This window comes from Triticum aestivum, chromosome 5D, assembly GCF_018294505.1.
Source record: "Triticum aestivum cultivar Chinese Spring chromosome 5D, IWGSC CS RefSeq v2.1, whole genome shotgun sequence".
NCBI classification, from domain to species: Eukaryota; Viridiplantae; Streptophyta; class Magnoliopsida; order Poales; family Poaceae; genus Triticum; species Triticum aestivum.
The window spans coordinates 92,206,484-92,225,217 of record NC_057808.1 but is presented as its reverse complement, the minus strand read 5'-3'; the positions used below and the strand labels follow the sequence as shown (position 1 = coordinate 92,225,217).

At 42.6% G+C, this 18,734-nt stretch overlaps 1 protein-coding gene across 1 annotated transcript in view; it reads left to right on the top strand.

Annotated features, from left to right (window-relative positions):
* The window catches only part of LOC123119635 (endoribonuclease Dicer homolog 2a), a 34,220-nt gene extending 33,004 nt beyond the window's left edge, over window positions 1-1,216 (top strand). Inside the window, exon 20 of the mRNA XM_044539496.1 lies at window positions 444-1,216. Coding sequence (XP_044395431.1) covers window positions 444-785 — 342 coding nt within the window. The 3' untranslated portion in view covers window positions 786-1,216. The remainder of the gene's footprint in view (window positions 1-443) is intronic.
* The last annotated feature ends 17,518 nt before the right edge of the window (window positions 1,217-18,734 follow it).

The window sequence follows — 18,734 nt, the reverse complement described above, 5'->3', positions numbered from 1 at the left end:
AAACATGACCTTCCAACTTTTGAGTGCGACTGTAGGCGACCTATTACCGATCCAAATTTGCTTGGCTTACATTTTTGTTATGCAAATACACATCATTGCCTGGATAACAAATATTCGATTCAGGTTATTGAATCACGTATCTAATAGGGATAAGGCAATGGCTGATGACAAAACTATCACCTCTTTCCCTTCAACATGCTCTTTGTTCATTAGCTTTGGACTAGAATATGAGTTGAAATACAAATTCAAGTTCTAAAACGTGCAGGGTGTTCAGAACTACTATTGTTGAGAGAGTCTTGAGACGTGGTTGCTCTATAGGCTTTCTAATCTGGATACAGTTTCTAGATTTTCATATGCATCCTATATTTTGTCCACTTGTGGATTCTTTTCATTTCCGTCACATAACTGATGTTTTGCCTGCTGCTTATTTGCAAACAAAACAGGTTCTTGGGGATGTTATTGAATCATTAGCTGGTGCCATTTATCTTGACAGCAAGTATGACAAAGAGGTGGTTTGGAAAAGCATGAAACAGCTATTGGAGCCTCTTGCGACGCCGGAGACGGTTGAGCGTGACCCAGTGAAACTGCTGCAGGAATTTTGTGCTCGCAGGTCTTATAGCAGTTCTTACACAAAGGCCCATAAAGATGGAGTATCTTCGGTGGTTGTGGAGGTACAGGTAGAAGGCACTACCTACTCGGCAACAGAAACTGGCCCTGATAAGATTGTCGCCAAAAAGCTTGCAGCAAAGTCGCTGCTAAATAATCTGAAGGCTATTGTACCATGACACGCTGCGTTTGCAAATGATCTAACACTGTATAGCTCCTTTCGACTTCACTTGTATTTTAACTAGCCTGTAGGTAGCCTTTTGAAGTTTTTGTGGGAGTAGCGTGTACTTGACAAATGTGCAGCTCAATGATTGCTTGTGAATATTTGTATCATGAAATCTGGTTTGTTCATGCTCCACAAAAGCATCTATTGAACTGCACATCTGTAAAGTACGGGCATAGTCTCTCAGAGCCATGGTACAGGCGCCAATGCTATAGTATTCCTACTTTTCTACTTGTACAGTTGTAAGCACAATCTTGACTCTTGAGAGGGACGCTGGAAAATCCTTTTCTCTCCATAGGGCAGTGCAGTGCAGGTCATTGTATTATTATTTTTGGAATGGCAGGATTCCTGCAATAAGAAAAGAGTTGTAAAGTTAATTATGAAAAACCGAGCGAAAATCAGATTGCCTAGTTAATTATGAAAAAACGGGTGAAAAACCTTCACAACTGCTAAGTGGCACACAAAGATTCGCACTCACACCATTACAGAGCCTCAATGAGATAGCATGCGACATCATCGTCTCTCCTCTAGTAATGTCATAACCATCCATAACATTGAGCAAACGACTTTGCCGTAGGTGAACGTTGACTCAATCCACTGTGGAAGTCCGGTGGAGCTAAATGAAGATCGGCCCTTACTCTGACAAAGAATTGCAACAGAGAACTAGGCATGGCTGCCGCTGCAGAAGATAACTGAACAAACAACCTGCTGCCCGCCATCTACACTACCGGCCCCCGCCATTGCAGCAACAGACTAGTTGAGGCAATTTCACGAACACGCTGAAGAAGAGCTGATTATCGCAACCATTGCCACGTCTCCGACACCGCTCCGCATTGTATTACAGGAAACACCAAGATGGTGGAAGTCTTGAGCGGCTAGCAGATTCGCTAGAAGATTGGGCCTTTGTAATAATGGTTTTAAAGAGAGTAGAGCGTTTTGCAGTTCGGCCTCCATGGAGCCTGAAATTTTCGAAAAATTCAAAATTCAAACTTCTTGGTTCAAAAAATTAATAATCTGATTTTTACCAAGTATACAAGGATGTGATGTGTATGTGTATAAATTTTTAGGATGAAATACTTTGAAATGCAGGTTGTGCAAAAAAAAAACTAAAGGGTCCTTGAAAGGATCAAGATGGACCTAGAGGGGGGGGGGGGTGAGTAGGTACAGTTACAAATTTTAATTACTACTTAGAAATTTTAGGCAATAATGCGGAATATGAAGGTGAGCCTAACAATTGCAAGTATGATGTTAAGAGCTAAGCAAGATAAACAAGTAACACAAGTATGAGAGAAAGCAAGCACAATATGATATAAGTAAGTGCTAAGAGACAAGTAACCACAAGTAGAGAGTTAGAGTTAGGAATAACCGCAACTCCGGGAGACGAGGATGTATGCCGATGTTCACTTCCTTGGAGGGAAGCTACGTCACGGTTAGAGAGGTGGATGTTACCACGAAGGCTCACCCTATTCTCCCTTTGAGACAACACCACAGAGGCATTTCTCAACCACTAGTGGTAGACCTTGGGGTGGTCTCCAAACCCTCACAAACTTTTCCGGGGATAATCACAATGGTCGATTCCTCTTCGAAAGACTCCTACCGCCTAGGAGTCTCCAACCTCCAAGAGTAACAAGAACGATGGGGAAAAACTCAAGACTTCCTCAAATCACAAATTCCTTTGGTGCAAAGAAAAGGAAGGAGTGGATCTATCACTTGATCGGACAATTTCTCTCAAATGCTCTCAAATCCCTTGGGGATCTAAGATTTGATGTGGAGGAGTGAGAGAGAGAGTGAAATGTGTTCTAGGGTTTGTTCAAAGTGAATGGTCAACCCTCTCCCGAGGGGGAGGAGGGCTATATATAGTGTGAGCACAAATATGGTCGTTGTGGCACAAGTGAACGGGCAGACCGGACATCCGGGCAAGGGGGGCGGTCATCCGGCGTGGCGAGGCACTTGAAGAACAGAGCAGAAACAGAGGTAAGAACAGAGGGGCTGGACATCCGGGGGCCAAGCCCGGACATCCGGCATATCAGGAAACGCCGGACATCCGGCACATGGCCGGACATCCGGCAAGTTCACCATATTGAAACGGTCTCTGGATAGCATAGGCCGAACGTCCGGCAAGGAAGGCCCGGACATCCGGCATAGAGGGCCGGACATCCGGCAAACAACACCGGCACACGGTGCTCTCTGGATAGCTAGGTCCGGATATCTGGCGAGCAGGCCGGATATCCGACATGAGGCCCGGACATCCGGCAGGCCAGAGACAGAACATGCCAGAGAGAATAAAGATGGAACTAAAGCATTTTGGGGAAGAAGGTTTGTGGCAAGAGCAAGCCTTTAACTAACCCTATCGACCCCCTCTTAATAGTGCGGGATCCTATACTCAAGGAAACAAACATGTAACCAATTTTGATACTTCATCCCCGAGTAAAATCACTTCGTATGCTCTTAATCCACACACTTTGATGAATCGGGGACTAACACCTGAGATTTACTTGACAAACATAGTTAGTCCCCTACATGTATATTGTCATCAACATCAAAACATGATGTAAGGGCATGATTGCACTTTCAATCTCCCCCTTTTTGTTTGTTGATGACAATCATACATGTAGTATCATAGATGGAATAATTGAATTTAGCATTGACAATCATGAGAGCAAAAAATACAAAATATGTTTATGTTTCTATTTGCTTTTAGCTCCGCCTCATTGTGTGCATGAGATGAATATGTTAGGATGTATAGCACAACCTCTCATGGTGGTATATGTAGCTCAAAGAGATATAAATGTGAGAGAGATGCACATATGAAAGCATCATAACACATATACTAAAATATTTTATAGCCACAAGGATAATAACATAGTCTCAAACGATCAAGTACACAACCAACACATAGCATGACACTCCTAAGATACTACTTCTCCCCCTTTGACAGCAACAAGTAAAAAGGGGCGAAGAACTAGACGGACTCGGTCACTCCTGGCGGATGTAATCATCATCAACAAAGAACTCGGCGTACACGTCACGAGACGGGAAACCGAAGGTGGAAGTGGATGGAGCCGCAGGAATAGGATCATCATCACTCACGGGACTCCCACGGTCATGGAGGCACTGCTTGAGCTGATTCTTCAAAATGATGAGGCGCTTCTGCACATCATGATTTTGCTGACAGTTGAACGTGATTGCCTTCATAATAGCAGACTGGCCCTTGCCCAAGAACGAGGCAAGACGACCACGAGGAGCGGTCGAGGAAGATGGAACAGAGGAACCCGTGGGCTGAGTCCCACTAGTGGACCTCCTAGGCTGAGTAGGAGCTACAGACGGTGCAGGAGCCAGCATGCGCATGTGAGTAGGGGGTTTCCAAGAGGAGTGCACAACAGTCTTAACTACGGCAAAGGGAGCAGAGTGATCAATTCAAGACTGAATGAATGGAGCATGAGGGAATTGTCGCATCTGAATAAAACTAGAAAGACGGATCTCATGCCAAATGTAATGAGCTGTGTCCAGAGGCTCAGTAGGTTTGTCATGCATACGAACCATCAAATCAATGCAATAGTGCTAGCCCTTGAGCGATCTCCCTTCTTAGGATAGAGAGTGCGAAGCACACACTGATAGAGAATGTAGTAAGGAGCCCGGAAGATGGATACCTCATTGAGAGGATATTCACATTCCTCTGGAGTGAGCTGAGTGACAGGCTTAACAAGAGGCATGCACGCATCAATCCCTTTGGGCTTATACTATGGATCCATACTGTGGATGTGATGGCCAACACCGGAGAGGCCCAAAATCTGAACACACTGATCATAGGTGATGCTCAGCGTAGTGTCATCGGTCATCCATGTGAGAGTGTTGTCTGGACCAAAGAAGCAAGTGGCATAGAACTGGAGGATGGCCGCTTCATTCCAATCACACTTGAAAGTCATGGCTGGACCAAGAGTCATATCATCAATGATCTTGACCGGGTTGTTAGGAAACATGGCAGGATGATCACGCATGAATTGAAGATCCAAGAATTTTTGAGGAGCAAGTCAACGGTCACGGACGAAGCTAGAATAGAGGTCCTGCTGCATGCGAGTACGAAACCGTGGATCCTCAGCATCAACCCTCATCTCAAACTGGTTGATGTCCCGGCGAAACTCAAGGTATGGACCAGCCCCCACGATCGTGAAATCGTGAATGGGGCGATTCCCGCTGAAAGGGATCTCCATGGAGATGTGGCGACCATGGGCAACAGGTATAGTAGAGCCTCGAACCTGAGGCACGGGCCCCCTCCGGGTGCCCGGTTTTGACTGACCAACAGAGCTCCTGGGGGCAATTTCTTCCTCTTCTTCCCCAACATAGTCCACATCATCCGGATCAGAGGCTGACGGACTAGGGGATGGGGCCCGACGATTCTTCTTAGTGGTGGTATTCTTCTTCTTAGGTCGAGCATGTTCATCGGAGTCGGTGGAACCTTGTCGGCGATCGACTGAAACAGATACATGATAAGGGTGACGATGAGAAGGAGTCAAAAAGTATGAAACAAGGTAAGCCAAATTAAACAATGGGATGAATATTTTCGAACATGACCATAGGACAAGTCCAAGTGGTAGATCAAAATATTGACATGCCCATGATTAAGTTGTTTAGCCAAGTACATAGAGTATTTTTAGCCTAGGAATGTGACATCAAATCTCTAGAGAGATATATTCACCATGATAGTCATGAGAGATAATGAAACCCTAGGATGGTTGGGTCAAAAACAAGAAGAAGAGGAAAGAGTAGATGGCATCCATACCCCTGGAAGAAGGAGGAGGGCCGCATTGCTTGGTACGCACCATGACGAACTCTGACGGTCGATCCACAAGTCACCGGTCCCTCCTGAGTGATTCACACCACAACCCAAGAAATGGATTGGATGGAAACGTAGATCGGGAGGAGAAGAAGCCGTGGGCAGGAGATCGGGGCCGGAGGACGGGGCAGCGCCGGAGCACAGCCCGGCGGTGGCGGCTGTTGGAAGAGATGGGGAGAGAAAAGGGAGAGAATGGGGAACTGCCCCCAAATCCCGAACCCTCCCCTGTTTTGTGTGGTTGCGAGCGACGGGCCGGACATCCGGGGTCCAAGCCCGGATATCCGGCGGGCGGAGGTCAGAGAGCAGAAATCCAGGGCCGACGGGCCGGACATCCGGGGTCCAAGCCCGGATATCCGGCGTGAAGAAGTTTGAGCGCAAAAGGTCTAGGGCCCGGATGTCCGGCTAGGGCCCCGATGTCCGGCCACTGGAGGCTCTCGATGGGATAGATTAGCAGCAGAATCCTGCCAGGGCCCGGATGTCCGGCTGCGGAGCCGGATGTACGTCCACTGGATAGAGAGCCCAATCAGGAGAAGATTTTGTAAGGAGGAGGGGCCAACTAAAACATATCGATATAGACTCCGCCAAGGAGATTTAGAGTACGTAGGAATGAAAACTTGAGTAAACGATGGCCATACTAAGATATGCAATAATATCCCAACAATATGAAATAAGAAAAGGTTCATATACGCAATCCACGAGCGGTGACTGAAGTCACCATGTTTGAGCATATGTGACTTAGTACCACAAAATTGCGACTTTTGGGTACATAGTCACGACTCCACCATTTTAAAGCACCATAGTTCAAAAATAGACCACGATAGCTTTGAGAGTGTTTTTTCTATTTATGCATTATGTAGGGTGAGAGTACTCATGAATTGAGTGTCTCCCCTAAATATATGCCTACATCAAGACAAGACATTATGAGAATGCATGTATGGGTACTAGATTTCACATAATGTTGTCAAGCTCCAAGATACCAAGTTCACGCCTAAGTTGACAAAACCTTGCTTCATCCAATGGCTTGATGAAAATGTGTGCAAGTTGCATATCTGTGCCAACATGAGCAATATCAATGTCACCTTTTTCCACATGATCTCTCAAGAAATGATACCTAATTAATATCAATGTGCTTGGTCCGGGTATGATCTTTGGGGTTCTCAGCAATATTGATGGCACTTTCATTATCACATAGAAGAGGCACATTTCTATAGGTGATACCGTAATCCTTCAAAGTTTGCCTCATCCATAGCAATTGAGTTGCACAACTAGCGGTTGCAATGTATTCAACTTCGGCGATGGAGAGGGCAACACAATTTTGTTTCTTCGAGGACCAACTTACCAAGGAGCGTCCAAGAAATTGACATGCACCGGAGGTGGACTTACGATCCACTTTGTCTCCAGCCCAATCCGCATCCGTGTACCCAATGAGATCAAACTTAGCATCCTTGGGGTACCATAGACCCAACTTTGGGGTGTGAACAAGGTATCTAAGAATATGCTTAACCGCCTTATGAAGTTTATACACATAGTCTTTGTGATCAGGATCAACGAACCCAGGTGGTTTTGATACATATACTTCTTCTTGTAGAGGACCGTTAAGGAAAGCACTCTTCACATCCATTTGATGTAATGTAAACCCATTGAAAGCAACATAAGCAAGTAAGATGCGAATGGATTCAAGACGGGCAACGGGGGCAAAGGTCTCACCAAGGTCCAAACCTTCAACTTGTGAGTACCCTTGTGCCACTAACCTTGCCTTGTTACGGATGATTACACCATTCTCATCTTGCTTGTTCTTGAAAATCCATTTTGTTCCAATGAAATTGTGCTCCGTAGTTGGCCTCTCAACTAATGACCACACTTGGTTGCGTTCAAAACTGTTCAACTCTTCTTGCATAGCAACGAGCCAATCGTTGTCCATCAATGCATCTTGTACCTTTAGAGGCTCAACACAAGACACAAATGAGAAGTGAGCACAAATGTTTACAAGTGACTCTACCTTCCGATATGCCGGTGAGAATTTTGTCAACATCAACACGACCGGCCACTCGAGGCATGATGGAGGTTAAGGTTTTGCGGGGTTCAACTTCATGTCCATCATCCACGTCCTCAACATATGGATCATTAATATGTGGTGGAAGATCTTCTTCTTCGTATTGCATTTGTTGAGGTTCATCATCAATGATTGCACTTTCTTGCTCTTGCCCTTGATGATGATCTTGTTCATGAGAATTATCATGAAGAGGAACTTGATCATCTTCTTGCACTTGAACTAAGGGCATTGGTTGAGCAATAGGAGCTTGTGATGGTATAGGTGTTGAAGTAGTTTGTTGATGTGTGAGACTTCCATCTTCTTCTTCATCATCATGAGGTTCCCGTTCCATTGGAAGAAGTGCACCAACACCCATGGTCAGAATATCTTGAGAAGAATCTTCTCCACCTACATCACTTAGATCAACTTGCTCCCCATGGGAGCCATTAAATTCATCAAACACCACATCGCAAGTTTATACAATACATCCATTGGATTTTTTGTGGACTCTATAGGCGTGAGAGTTTGATCCATAGCCAACAAATATTCCCTCAATTGTTTTGGATTGAAATTTTCCCAACCGTTCTATTTTGTTGAGGATGAAACATTTACACCCAAATACACGAAAGTACTTGACATTTGGCTTGTTCCCAGTTAGGAGCTCATATGGAGTCTTTTCCAATATTGTGCGGAGGAAGAGCCGGTTTGATGCATGGCATGCGGTGTTGACAGCCTCGGCCCAAAAACTATGTGGGGACTTGTATTCATCCAACATGGACCTCGCCATCTCCACAAGTTTGCGGTTCTTCCTTTCTTCTACACCATTTTGTTGAGGAGTGTATGGAGCTGAATATTGATGCTCAATCCCTTCATCACTAAGAAATTCTTCCAAGGTGTAGTTCTTGAACTCAGAGCCATTATCACTTCTTATTGCCAAGATTTCTTTGTCAAACTTGCATTGTGCTTGCTTGGCAAAATCAATGAAGGTGATCTTCGTCTCATCCTTGGACTTGAGGAAGAAGACCCATGTATATCTTGAGTAATCATCAACAATGACAAGCCCATACTTTTTCCCAGCAAGACTATCCCATGACGGAGGCCCAAAATGATCCACATGAAGGAGCTCCAAAGGCCTTGAAGTAGACACAATATTCTTGGGTGGGTGTGCTACCTCTTGAGCATGCGTTGGCTTTCCCTTGAAGAGGAAAGGGTGATGCAGCAAAGTAGCGTAAGTATTTCCCTTAGTTTTTGAGAACCAAGGTATCAATCCAGTAGGAGACAACGCACAAGTCACCTAGTACCTGCACAAACAATTAAGAACCTTGCAACCAATGCGATAAAGGGGTTGTCAATCCCTTCACGGTCACTCGCAAAAGTGATATCTAATAGAGATAGTAAAGTAAATATTTTTGGTATTTTTGTTGTATAGATTGGAAAGTAAAGATTGCAAAATAGTAAACAAGATGCGATGTAAATAAAAGAGATGCAATATAATAAGAAAGAGGCCATGGGGCCATAGGTTTCACTAGTGGCTTCTCTCAAGATAGCATGTATTACGGTGGGTGAACAAATTACTGCCGAGCAATTGATAGAAAAACGCATAATTATGAAGATATCTAAGGCAATGATCATGAATATAGGCATCACGTCCGTGTCAAGTAGACCGAAACGATTCTGCATCTACTACTATTACTCCACACATCGACCGCTATCCAGCATGCATCTAGAGTATTAAGTTCATAAGAACGGAGTAACGCATTAAGCAAGATGACATGATGTAGAGGGATAAACTCAAGCAATATGATATAAACCCCATCTTTTTATCCTCGATGGCAACAATACAATACGTGCCTTGCTGCCCCTACTGTCACTGGGAAAGGACACCGCAAGATTGAACCCAAAGCTAAGCACTTCTCCCATTGCAAGAAAGATCAATCTAGTAGGCCAAACTAAACCAAAAATTCGAAGAGACTTGCAAAGATATCAAATCATGCATATAAGAATTCAGAGAAGAACCAAATAATATTCATAGATAATCTTGTTCATAAATCCACAATTCATCGGATCTCGGCAAACACACCGCAAAAGAGTATTACATCGAATAGATCTCCAAGAACATCAAGGAGAACTTTGTATTGAGAATCAACGAGAGAGAAGAAGCCATCTAGCTAATAACTATGGACCCGAAGGTCTGTGGTAAACTACTCACGCTTCATCGGAGAGGCTATGGTGTTGATGTAGAAGCCCTCCGTGATCGATTCCCCCTCTGGCAGATCGCCGGAAAAGGCCCAAAGATGGGATCTCACGGGTACAGAAGGTTGCGGCGGTGGAAAAGTGGTTTCGTGGCTCCCCCTGATGTTTCTAGGGTATAAGAGTATATATAGGCGAAAGCAGTACGTCGGTGGAGCTACGAGGGGCCCACGAGGGTGGGGGCACGCCTACCCCCCTGGGCGCGCCCTCCTGCCTCGTGGAGTTCCAGACTTTGACTCCAAGTCTTCTGGATTGCTTTCGGTCCAAGAAAGATCATCGCGAAGGTTTCATTCCGTTTGGCATTCCTTTTCTGTGAAACTCTAAAATAGGCAAAAAAAACTGGCACTGGGCCTCCGGTTAACAGGTTAGTCCCAAAATTAATATAAAAGAGCATACTAAAGCCCATTAAACATCCAAAACAGATAATATAATAGCATGGAACAATAAAAAATTATAGATACGTTGGAGACGTATCAAGCATCCCCAAGCTTAATTCCTGCTCATCCTCGAGTAGGTAAATGATAAAAACAAAATTTTTGATGTGGAATGCTACCTAACATAATTATCAATGTAATTTTCTTTATTGTGGCATGAATCTTTAGATCCAAAAGATTGAAGACAAAAGTTTAATATTGACATAAAAATAATAATACTTCAAGCATGCTAACAAAGTAATCATGTCTTCTCAAAATAACAAGGCCAAAGAAAGTTCATCCCTACAAAATCATATAGTTTGGCTATGCTCCATCTTCGTCACACAAAATATTCAAATCGTGCACAACCCCGATGACAAGCCAAGCAATTGTTTCATACTTTAGTATTCTCAAACTTTTTCAACTTTCACGCAATACATGAGCGTGAGCCATGGACATAGCACTATAGGTGGAATAGAGTGGTGGTTGTGGAGTAGACAAAAAGGAGGAAGATGGTTTCACATCAACTAGGCATATTAATGGGCTATGGAGATGCCCATCAATAGATATCAATGTGAGTGAGTAGGGATTGCCATGCAACGGATGCACTAGAGCTATAAATGTATGAAAGCTCAACAAAAGAAACTAAGTGAGTGTGCATCCAACTTGCTTGCTCATGAAGACCTAGGGCATTTTGAGGAAGCCCATTATTGGAATATACAAGCCAAGTTCTATAACGAAAATTCCCACTAGTATATGAAACTGACAAAATAAGAGACTCTCTATCATGAAGATCATGGTGCTACTTTGAAGCACAAGTGTGGAAAAAGGATAGTAGCATTGTCCCTTCTCTCCTTTTCTCTCTCTCTCTTTTTTGTTTGGCTTCTTTGGCCTCCCCTTTTTTTCATTGGCTTCTTTGGCCTCTTTTTTTCCTCAGACGGGACAATGCTCTAATAATGATGATCATCACACTTCTATTTATTTACAACTCAAGAATTACAACTCGATACTTAGAACAAAATGTGACTCTATATGCGTGCCTCCGGCGGTGTACCGGTATGTGCAATGAATCAAGAGTGACATGTATGAAAAAATTATGAATGGTGGCTTTGCCACAAATACGATGTTAACTACATGATCATGCAAGGCAATATGACAATGATGGAGCGTGTCATAATAGACGGAACGGTGGAAAGTTGCATGGCAATATATCTCGGAATGGCTATGGAAATGCCATAATAGATAGGTATGGTGGCTGTTTTGAGGAAGGTAAATGGTGGGTTTATGGTACGGGTGAAGGTTGCGCGGTACTAGAGAGGCTAGCAACGGTGGAAGGGTGAGAGTGCGTATAATCCATGGACTCAACATTAGTCATAAAGAACTCACATACTTATTGCAAAAATCTACAAGTCATCAAAACCAAGCACTACGCGCATGCTCCTAGGGATATAGATTGGTAGGAAAATACCATCACTCGTCCTCGACCGCCACTCATAAGGAAGACAATCAAAGAAACACCTCCTGCTTCAAATTTGTTACACAACGGTTACCATACGTGCATGCTACGGGACTTGCAAACCTCAACACAAGTATTTCTCAAATTCACAATTAATCTACTAGCATGACTCTAATAGCACCATCCTCGTGTCTCAAACCAATCATCAAGCATCAAACTTCTCATAGTATTCAACGCACTTTATATGAAAGTTTTTATTATACCCATCTTGGATGCCCATCATATTAGGACTAGTTTTATAGCCAAAGCAAATTACCATGCTGTTCTAAAAGACTCTCAAAATAATATAAGTGAAGCATGAGAGATCAATAATTTCTATAAAATAAAACCACCACCGTGCTCTAAAAAGATATAAGTGAAGCACTAGAGCAAAATTATCTAGCTCAAAAGATATAAGTGAAGCACATAGAGTATTCTAATAAATTCCGATTCATGCGTGTCTCTCCCAAAAGGTGTGTACAGCAAGGATGATTCTGGTAAACTAAAAATCAAAGACTCAAATCATACAAGATGCTCCAAGCAAAACACATATCATGTGGTGAATAAAAATATAGCCTCAAGTAAAGTTACCGATAGACGAAGGCGAAAGAGGGGATGCCTTCCGGGGCATCCCCAAGCTTAGGCTTTTGATTGTCCTTGAATTTTACCTTGGGGTGCCTTGGTCACCCCAAGCTTATGCTCTTGCCACTCCTTATTCCAAAATCCATCAAATCTTTACCCAAAAACTTGAAAACTTCACAACACAAAACTTCAACAGAAAATCTCATGAGCTCCGTTAGTATAAGAAAATAAACCACCACTTTAAGCTACTGTAATTAACTCATTCTTTATTTATATTGGTGTTAAACCTACTGTATTCGAACTTCTCTATGGTTCATACCCCCCCGACACTACTCATAGATTCATCAAAATAAGCAAACAACACACGAAAAACAGAATCTGTCAAAAACAGAACAGTCTGTAGTAATCTGACTTGTTCCAATACTTCTGGAACTCCAAAAATTCTGAAATAAATTGGTGAACGTGAGGAATTTGTCTATTAATCATCTGCAAAAAGAATAAACCTAAAAGAACTTTCCAGTAAAAAATGGCAGCTAATCTCGTGAGCGCAAAAGTTTCTGTTTTTTTACAGCAAGATCGCAAAGACTTCACCCAAGTCTTCCCAAAGGTTCTACTTGGCACAAACACTAATTAAAACACAAAAAACACAATCATAACAGTATCATGATGAATTATTTATTACTAAACAGTATCAAAAAGCAAATAACAAAAATAAAATTGGGTTGCCTCCCAACAAGCGCTATCGTTTAATGCCCCTAGCTAGGCATCTATAATTTTAATGATGCTCACATGAAAGATAGCAATTGAAACACGAAGGGAGCGTCATGAAGCACATGAAAATAACATCTAAGTCTAACATACTTCCTATGCATAGGCATTTTATAGGAAAACAAATTAGCAAGACAAGCAAGATCTAGCATATGCAAGGAAGAAGAAAGAAACATTAGCAATATCAACATAACGAGAGGTAATTTAGTAACATGAAAATTTCTACAACCATATTTCCCTCTCATAATAATTACATGTGAGATCATAATCAAATTCAACAATATAACTATCACATAAAATTTTCTCTTCATGATCCTCATGCATGCAAAGTTGACACTCTTTCGAAATAGTGGGATTATCATAAAATAAAGTCATGACCTCTCCGAACCCACTTTTATCAAAAACTTCATAAGATTGAAAATTATCCAAATATGTGGGATCTAAAGTTGACACTCTTCCAAACCCACTTTCAGTATTATTGCAAACATTATTATCAATCTCATATTCATCATGGGGCTTAAATAAATTTTCAAAATTATAAGAAGAATCACCCCAATCATGATCATTGAAACAAGTAGTAGACATAGCAAAATTAGCATCCCCAAGATTAGGGTTTTCATTATTATTAGCACAATTGACATCAATAGAACTTATAGTAAAATCATTGCAATCATGCTTTTTATTCAAGGGGCTATCGTGAGTCTCTTCATAAATTTCTTCATCACAATTTTTAGATTCACGAATTTCAAGCAAAACTTCATGAAGATAATCTAGTGCATAAAACTCACTAGCAATTGATTCATCATAATTGGATCTCTTAAAGAGATTAGCAAGTGGATGGGGATCCATAAACTTTTATCAAGCGAAGATGCAAGCAAAAAGAAGGCACATGGTAACACAAGATCGAACGGAAGAAGGGCGAAAGAAAAGGGCAAATCTTTTCAAAAATCATTTAGAAGTGGGGGAGAGGAAAACGAGAGGCGAATGGCAAATAATGTAATGCGAGGGAGAAGAGTTTATGATGGGTACTTGGTATGTCTTGACTTGGCGTAGATCTCCCCGGCAACGGCGCCAGAAATCCTTCTTGCTACCTCTTGAGCATGCATTGGCTTTCCCTTGAAGAGGAAAGGGTGATGCAGCAAAGTAGCGTAAGTATTTCCCTCAGTTTTTGAGAACCAAGGTATCAATCCAGTAGGAGGCAACACACAAGTCACCTAGTACCTGCACAAACAATCAAGAATCTTGCAATCAACGCGATAAAGGGGTTGTCAATCCCTTCACGGTCACTCGCAAAAGTGAGATCTAATAGAGATAGTAAAGTAAATATTTGTGGTATTTTTGTTGTATAGACTGAAAAGTAAAGATTGCAAAATAGTAAATGAGATGCGATGTAAATAAAAGAGATGCAATATAATAAGAAAGAGACCCGAGGGGCATAGGTTTCACTAGTGGATTCTCTCAAGATAGCATGTATTACGGTGGGTGAACAAATTACTGTCGAGCAATTGATAGAAAAGCGCATAATTATGAAGATATCTAAGGCAATGATCATGAATATAGGCATCACGTCCGTGTCAAGTAGACCGAAATGATTCTGCATCACGTCGACCGCTATCCAACATGCATCTAGAGTATTAAGTTCATAAGAACGGAGTAACACATTAAGCAAGATAACATGATGTAGAGGGATAAACTCAAGCAATATGATATAAACCCCATCTTTTTATCCTCGATGGTAACAATACAATACGTGCCTTGCTGCCCCTACTGTCACTGGGAAAGGACACCGCAAGATTGAACCCAAAGCTAAGCACTTCTCCCATTGCAAGAAAGATCAATCTAGTAGGCCAAACTAAACCAAAAATTCGAAGAGACTTGCAAAGATATCAAATCATGCATATAAGAATTCAGAGAAGAACCAAATAATATTCATAGATAATCTTGTTCATAAATCCACAATTCATCGGATCTCGGCAAACACACCGCAAAAGAGTATTACATCGAATAGATCTCCAAGAACATCGAGGAGAACTTTGTATTGAGAATCAGAGAGAGAGAGAGAGAGAGAGAGAGAGAGAGAGAGAGAAGCCATCTAGCTAATAACTATGGACCCGAAGGTCTGTGGTAAATTACTCACGCTTCATCGGAGAGGCTATGGTGTTGATGTAGAAGCCCTTCGTGATCGATTCCCCCTCCGGCAGATCTCCGGAAAAGGCCCCAAGATGGGATCTCACGGGTACAGAAGGTTGTGGCGGTGGAAAAGTGATTTTGTGGCTCCCCCTGATGTTTCTAGGGTATAAGAGCATATATAGGCGAAATAAGTACGTCGGTGGAGCTACGAGGGGCCCACGAGGGTGGGGGCGCGCCTACCCCCCTGGGCGCGCCCTCCTACCTCGTGGCCGCCTCGTGGAGTTCCAGACTTCGACTCCAAATCTTCTGGATTGCTTTCGGTCGAAGAAAGATCATCGCGGAGGTTTCATTCTATTTGGACTCCATTTGGTATTCCTTTTCTATGAAACTCTAAAATAGGCAAAAATAGAAACTGGCACTGGGCCTCCAGTTAATAGGTTAGTCCCAAAAATAATATAAAAGAGGATATTAAAGCCCATTAAACATCCAAAACAGATAATATAATAGCATGGAACAATAAAAAATTATAGTTACATTGGAGACGTATCAGGGTGCTTTGATTGATGTTGCTTCTCGGCTATGCATGCACTACACATAGGATCTTTCTCAAAAGAGACATTGGTTAGTCCAAGGATGTGATTACCCTTTAAGAGATCTTGAAGATTTCTCATGCCGACATGGGCTAGCCGGCAATGCCATAGCCACCCCTTGTCGGCCTTGGCCATTAGACAAGTTGCATGGAATGTGCTCTCTTTCGAGAAATCAATCGTGTAAAGGTTGCCATCCAACTCTCCAACAAAGGCCACTTCGAGAGTATCTCTCTTAAAGACTTTCACATCCGTCAGTCCAAAGAGTGTATCATAACGAACAGAAGCCAATTGGCGAACAGAAAGCAAATGGTATTTAAGGGATTGGACAAGCATGACATTTGCAAGAGACATGTCATTTGTGATAGCCACCTTGCCCAACCCGAGTACCTGTCCTTTTGATCCTCCACCAAACATAATGATCATAAATGGTTGAATAGCTTCCATGAAATCGTAGAGCAATTTGCTATCTCCGGTCATATGATTGGTACATCCACTATCAATCACCCATTTTACTCCACCGGAGAAAGCAACCTACACACAATTATGACTTGGTTAGAGGCACCCATTTCGCAATGGGACCTCTCAAGTTAGTCACTAGGGTCTTAGGGACCCAAATAGCATAAAATCGGAATGCATTTCGAGGACCATCAAACTTTGCATAAACTTCTCCATCCTTAGTCTTATGAAGTACATAGGATGGAGGCATGAACTCTTTTGGCTTGTTGAGAGTGGGCATGCCCCTTGTGGCCTTCCCACTAACAACCTTACCTTTCTCCTTGTGCCCTTCTCGTACAAATATTTCTTTTAGAGGGGTGGTGCACTTTTGAGAGGACGTCTTCTTCTTGCTTGTGCTTGGGTCAAACCCGAGCCCCTCTTTGGCAAACACCTCATTGTGTTGGCTCAATACCTCATTAAGGTTCTTTTGTCCTTGAGCACATGTCATGTGACCTTTCTCGATTTGAGCCTTGAGGCTAGATCACTACTAGAGTTAGTAGTACAAGCATCAACATTGATAATAGGATAAGAGTAAGCCTTGGCTAGAGTTTCAAGATAAGTAAGCTTGAGCGTCTCAAAAATCTTTGTAAGAAGGGTGTGCTCTTCTTCCTTAGTCTTGAGGGACACGGATAGGAGCTCACAATACTTAGAGAGAGAAGCATGAGACTTCACAAGCTTACTTTTATCATTCATCAACTCTTTGCAAGAGTCATTAGCCTTTTTCAAGGAGGCAAGATCTTTAGTATGAACATCAATGTTTGCACCAATTTTCAAGCATAGTTCATCATTTCATGCTTCCTCATATTGGACTTTCCGCTCAAGGATTTCATATTTTTCCTTTTCCTCGGTGACGAGGGTTTCGAGTTCCTTAATGGTGATGGTGTGCTTACTCACCATCTCCATAAGCATACGAAACATAGTGAGCTTCTTTCCTTTGAGGGAGCACATGAACTTATTTAGTTTAGGAAGCATAGGATCATCTATATCATCATCCTCATAGCTATCCTCCGCATCAAGATACTCATCACTAGGAGTAGAAGGAGTGAAAAGAGGAGGGTTTGATCGTGGGGTTACCTTGACCTTGTCAGGAGAGCTTTGGTTCTCTCCATCTTCTACCACGGCCTTTGCCATTAGGCACTTGTGAGCGTTGCCCTTGTAGTCTTTCATATAGTTGTAGGTGACAACGTCACCACTCTTGTTGACTAGCCTCAAAGTGTTTTGAGAATCTTGAGCAACTCCGGCAACACCACTAACATCATCCAGATCGGATTCTTCATGAGCAACCATTGCTTTCCCATCTCTCTTTTTGAGCTTGGAGTTCAAAGGATTTGGCAACTTCTTCTTGGGAAAGGTCTTGGGAAACCTTGGTTTATCTTCTCTTCTCATACAGGCACTCGTTGGAGAAGTGGTTGGTTTCTTCACAGTTGTAGCATTTTCTCACTTTCTTCTTCTGGAATCTTCCCTTGAATTCTCCCGCGCTAAACTTCTTGACAAAGAGAGCAATGTCTTCATATGACGGGCTCTCATCTGAGTCAATCTCATCACCATCCTCCTCCTCCTCATCATCTTCTTCTTCACTTTGCTCTTCTTCACATACATGCTTGGCCTTCAATGCAAGATTGATCTTTGATGTTGAGGTACCATGCATGGCAAGATGTTTTGTGGCATTTGCCTTTGACTCTTCAAATAGTTGGAAAGTGGATATGATGTCATCTGGAGTCATTTCCTTGAATCCATGGTGTTTTCTTATGTCCCATACCATTTGGTGATGGTATGGAGCAAGAGCATGAAGCAACTTATCCACGAGAAATCGCTTAGTCAAGTTGAATCCATCTTGAGTCTTGTCACATTCACATGACTCAATGTCGGCGGTGAGAGTCATGAGATGCTCAAGTAGTTGCTTGGGAGATTCACCTTTCTCCATACAAAAGTTTTGCAATTGACCCTTGGCAATTTCATATTGAGCAAGCCGGAGTGTGGAGGTACCGATCTTGGTCCTCACAATGCTATCCCATAATTCCTTGGCACTTGTGATATGTATGTATGGTCTCCTTTGCTTGTCAGTCATACCTCTTCTTATGCACATGGTTGTTGTGTCGTTGAGATTCTTGTCATATACCTCTCTTGGAGTAAGATTCTTCAGGTCAACAGCTTGGTAGCCATACTCCAAGATCTCCAACATCTCATCATTTCCATATCGAAGATGATCCTGCATAGCAACTCTCCACAAAGCAAAATCGGTAGTGTCATCAAGTAAAGGAGGTTTGCCTTGAGGGTTATACTTAGGTTTCTCTATTTGAGGTCTTGCATAAAGCC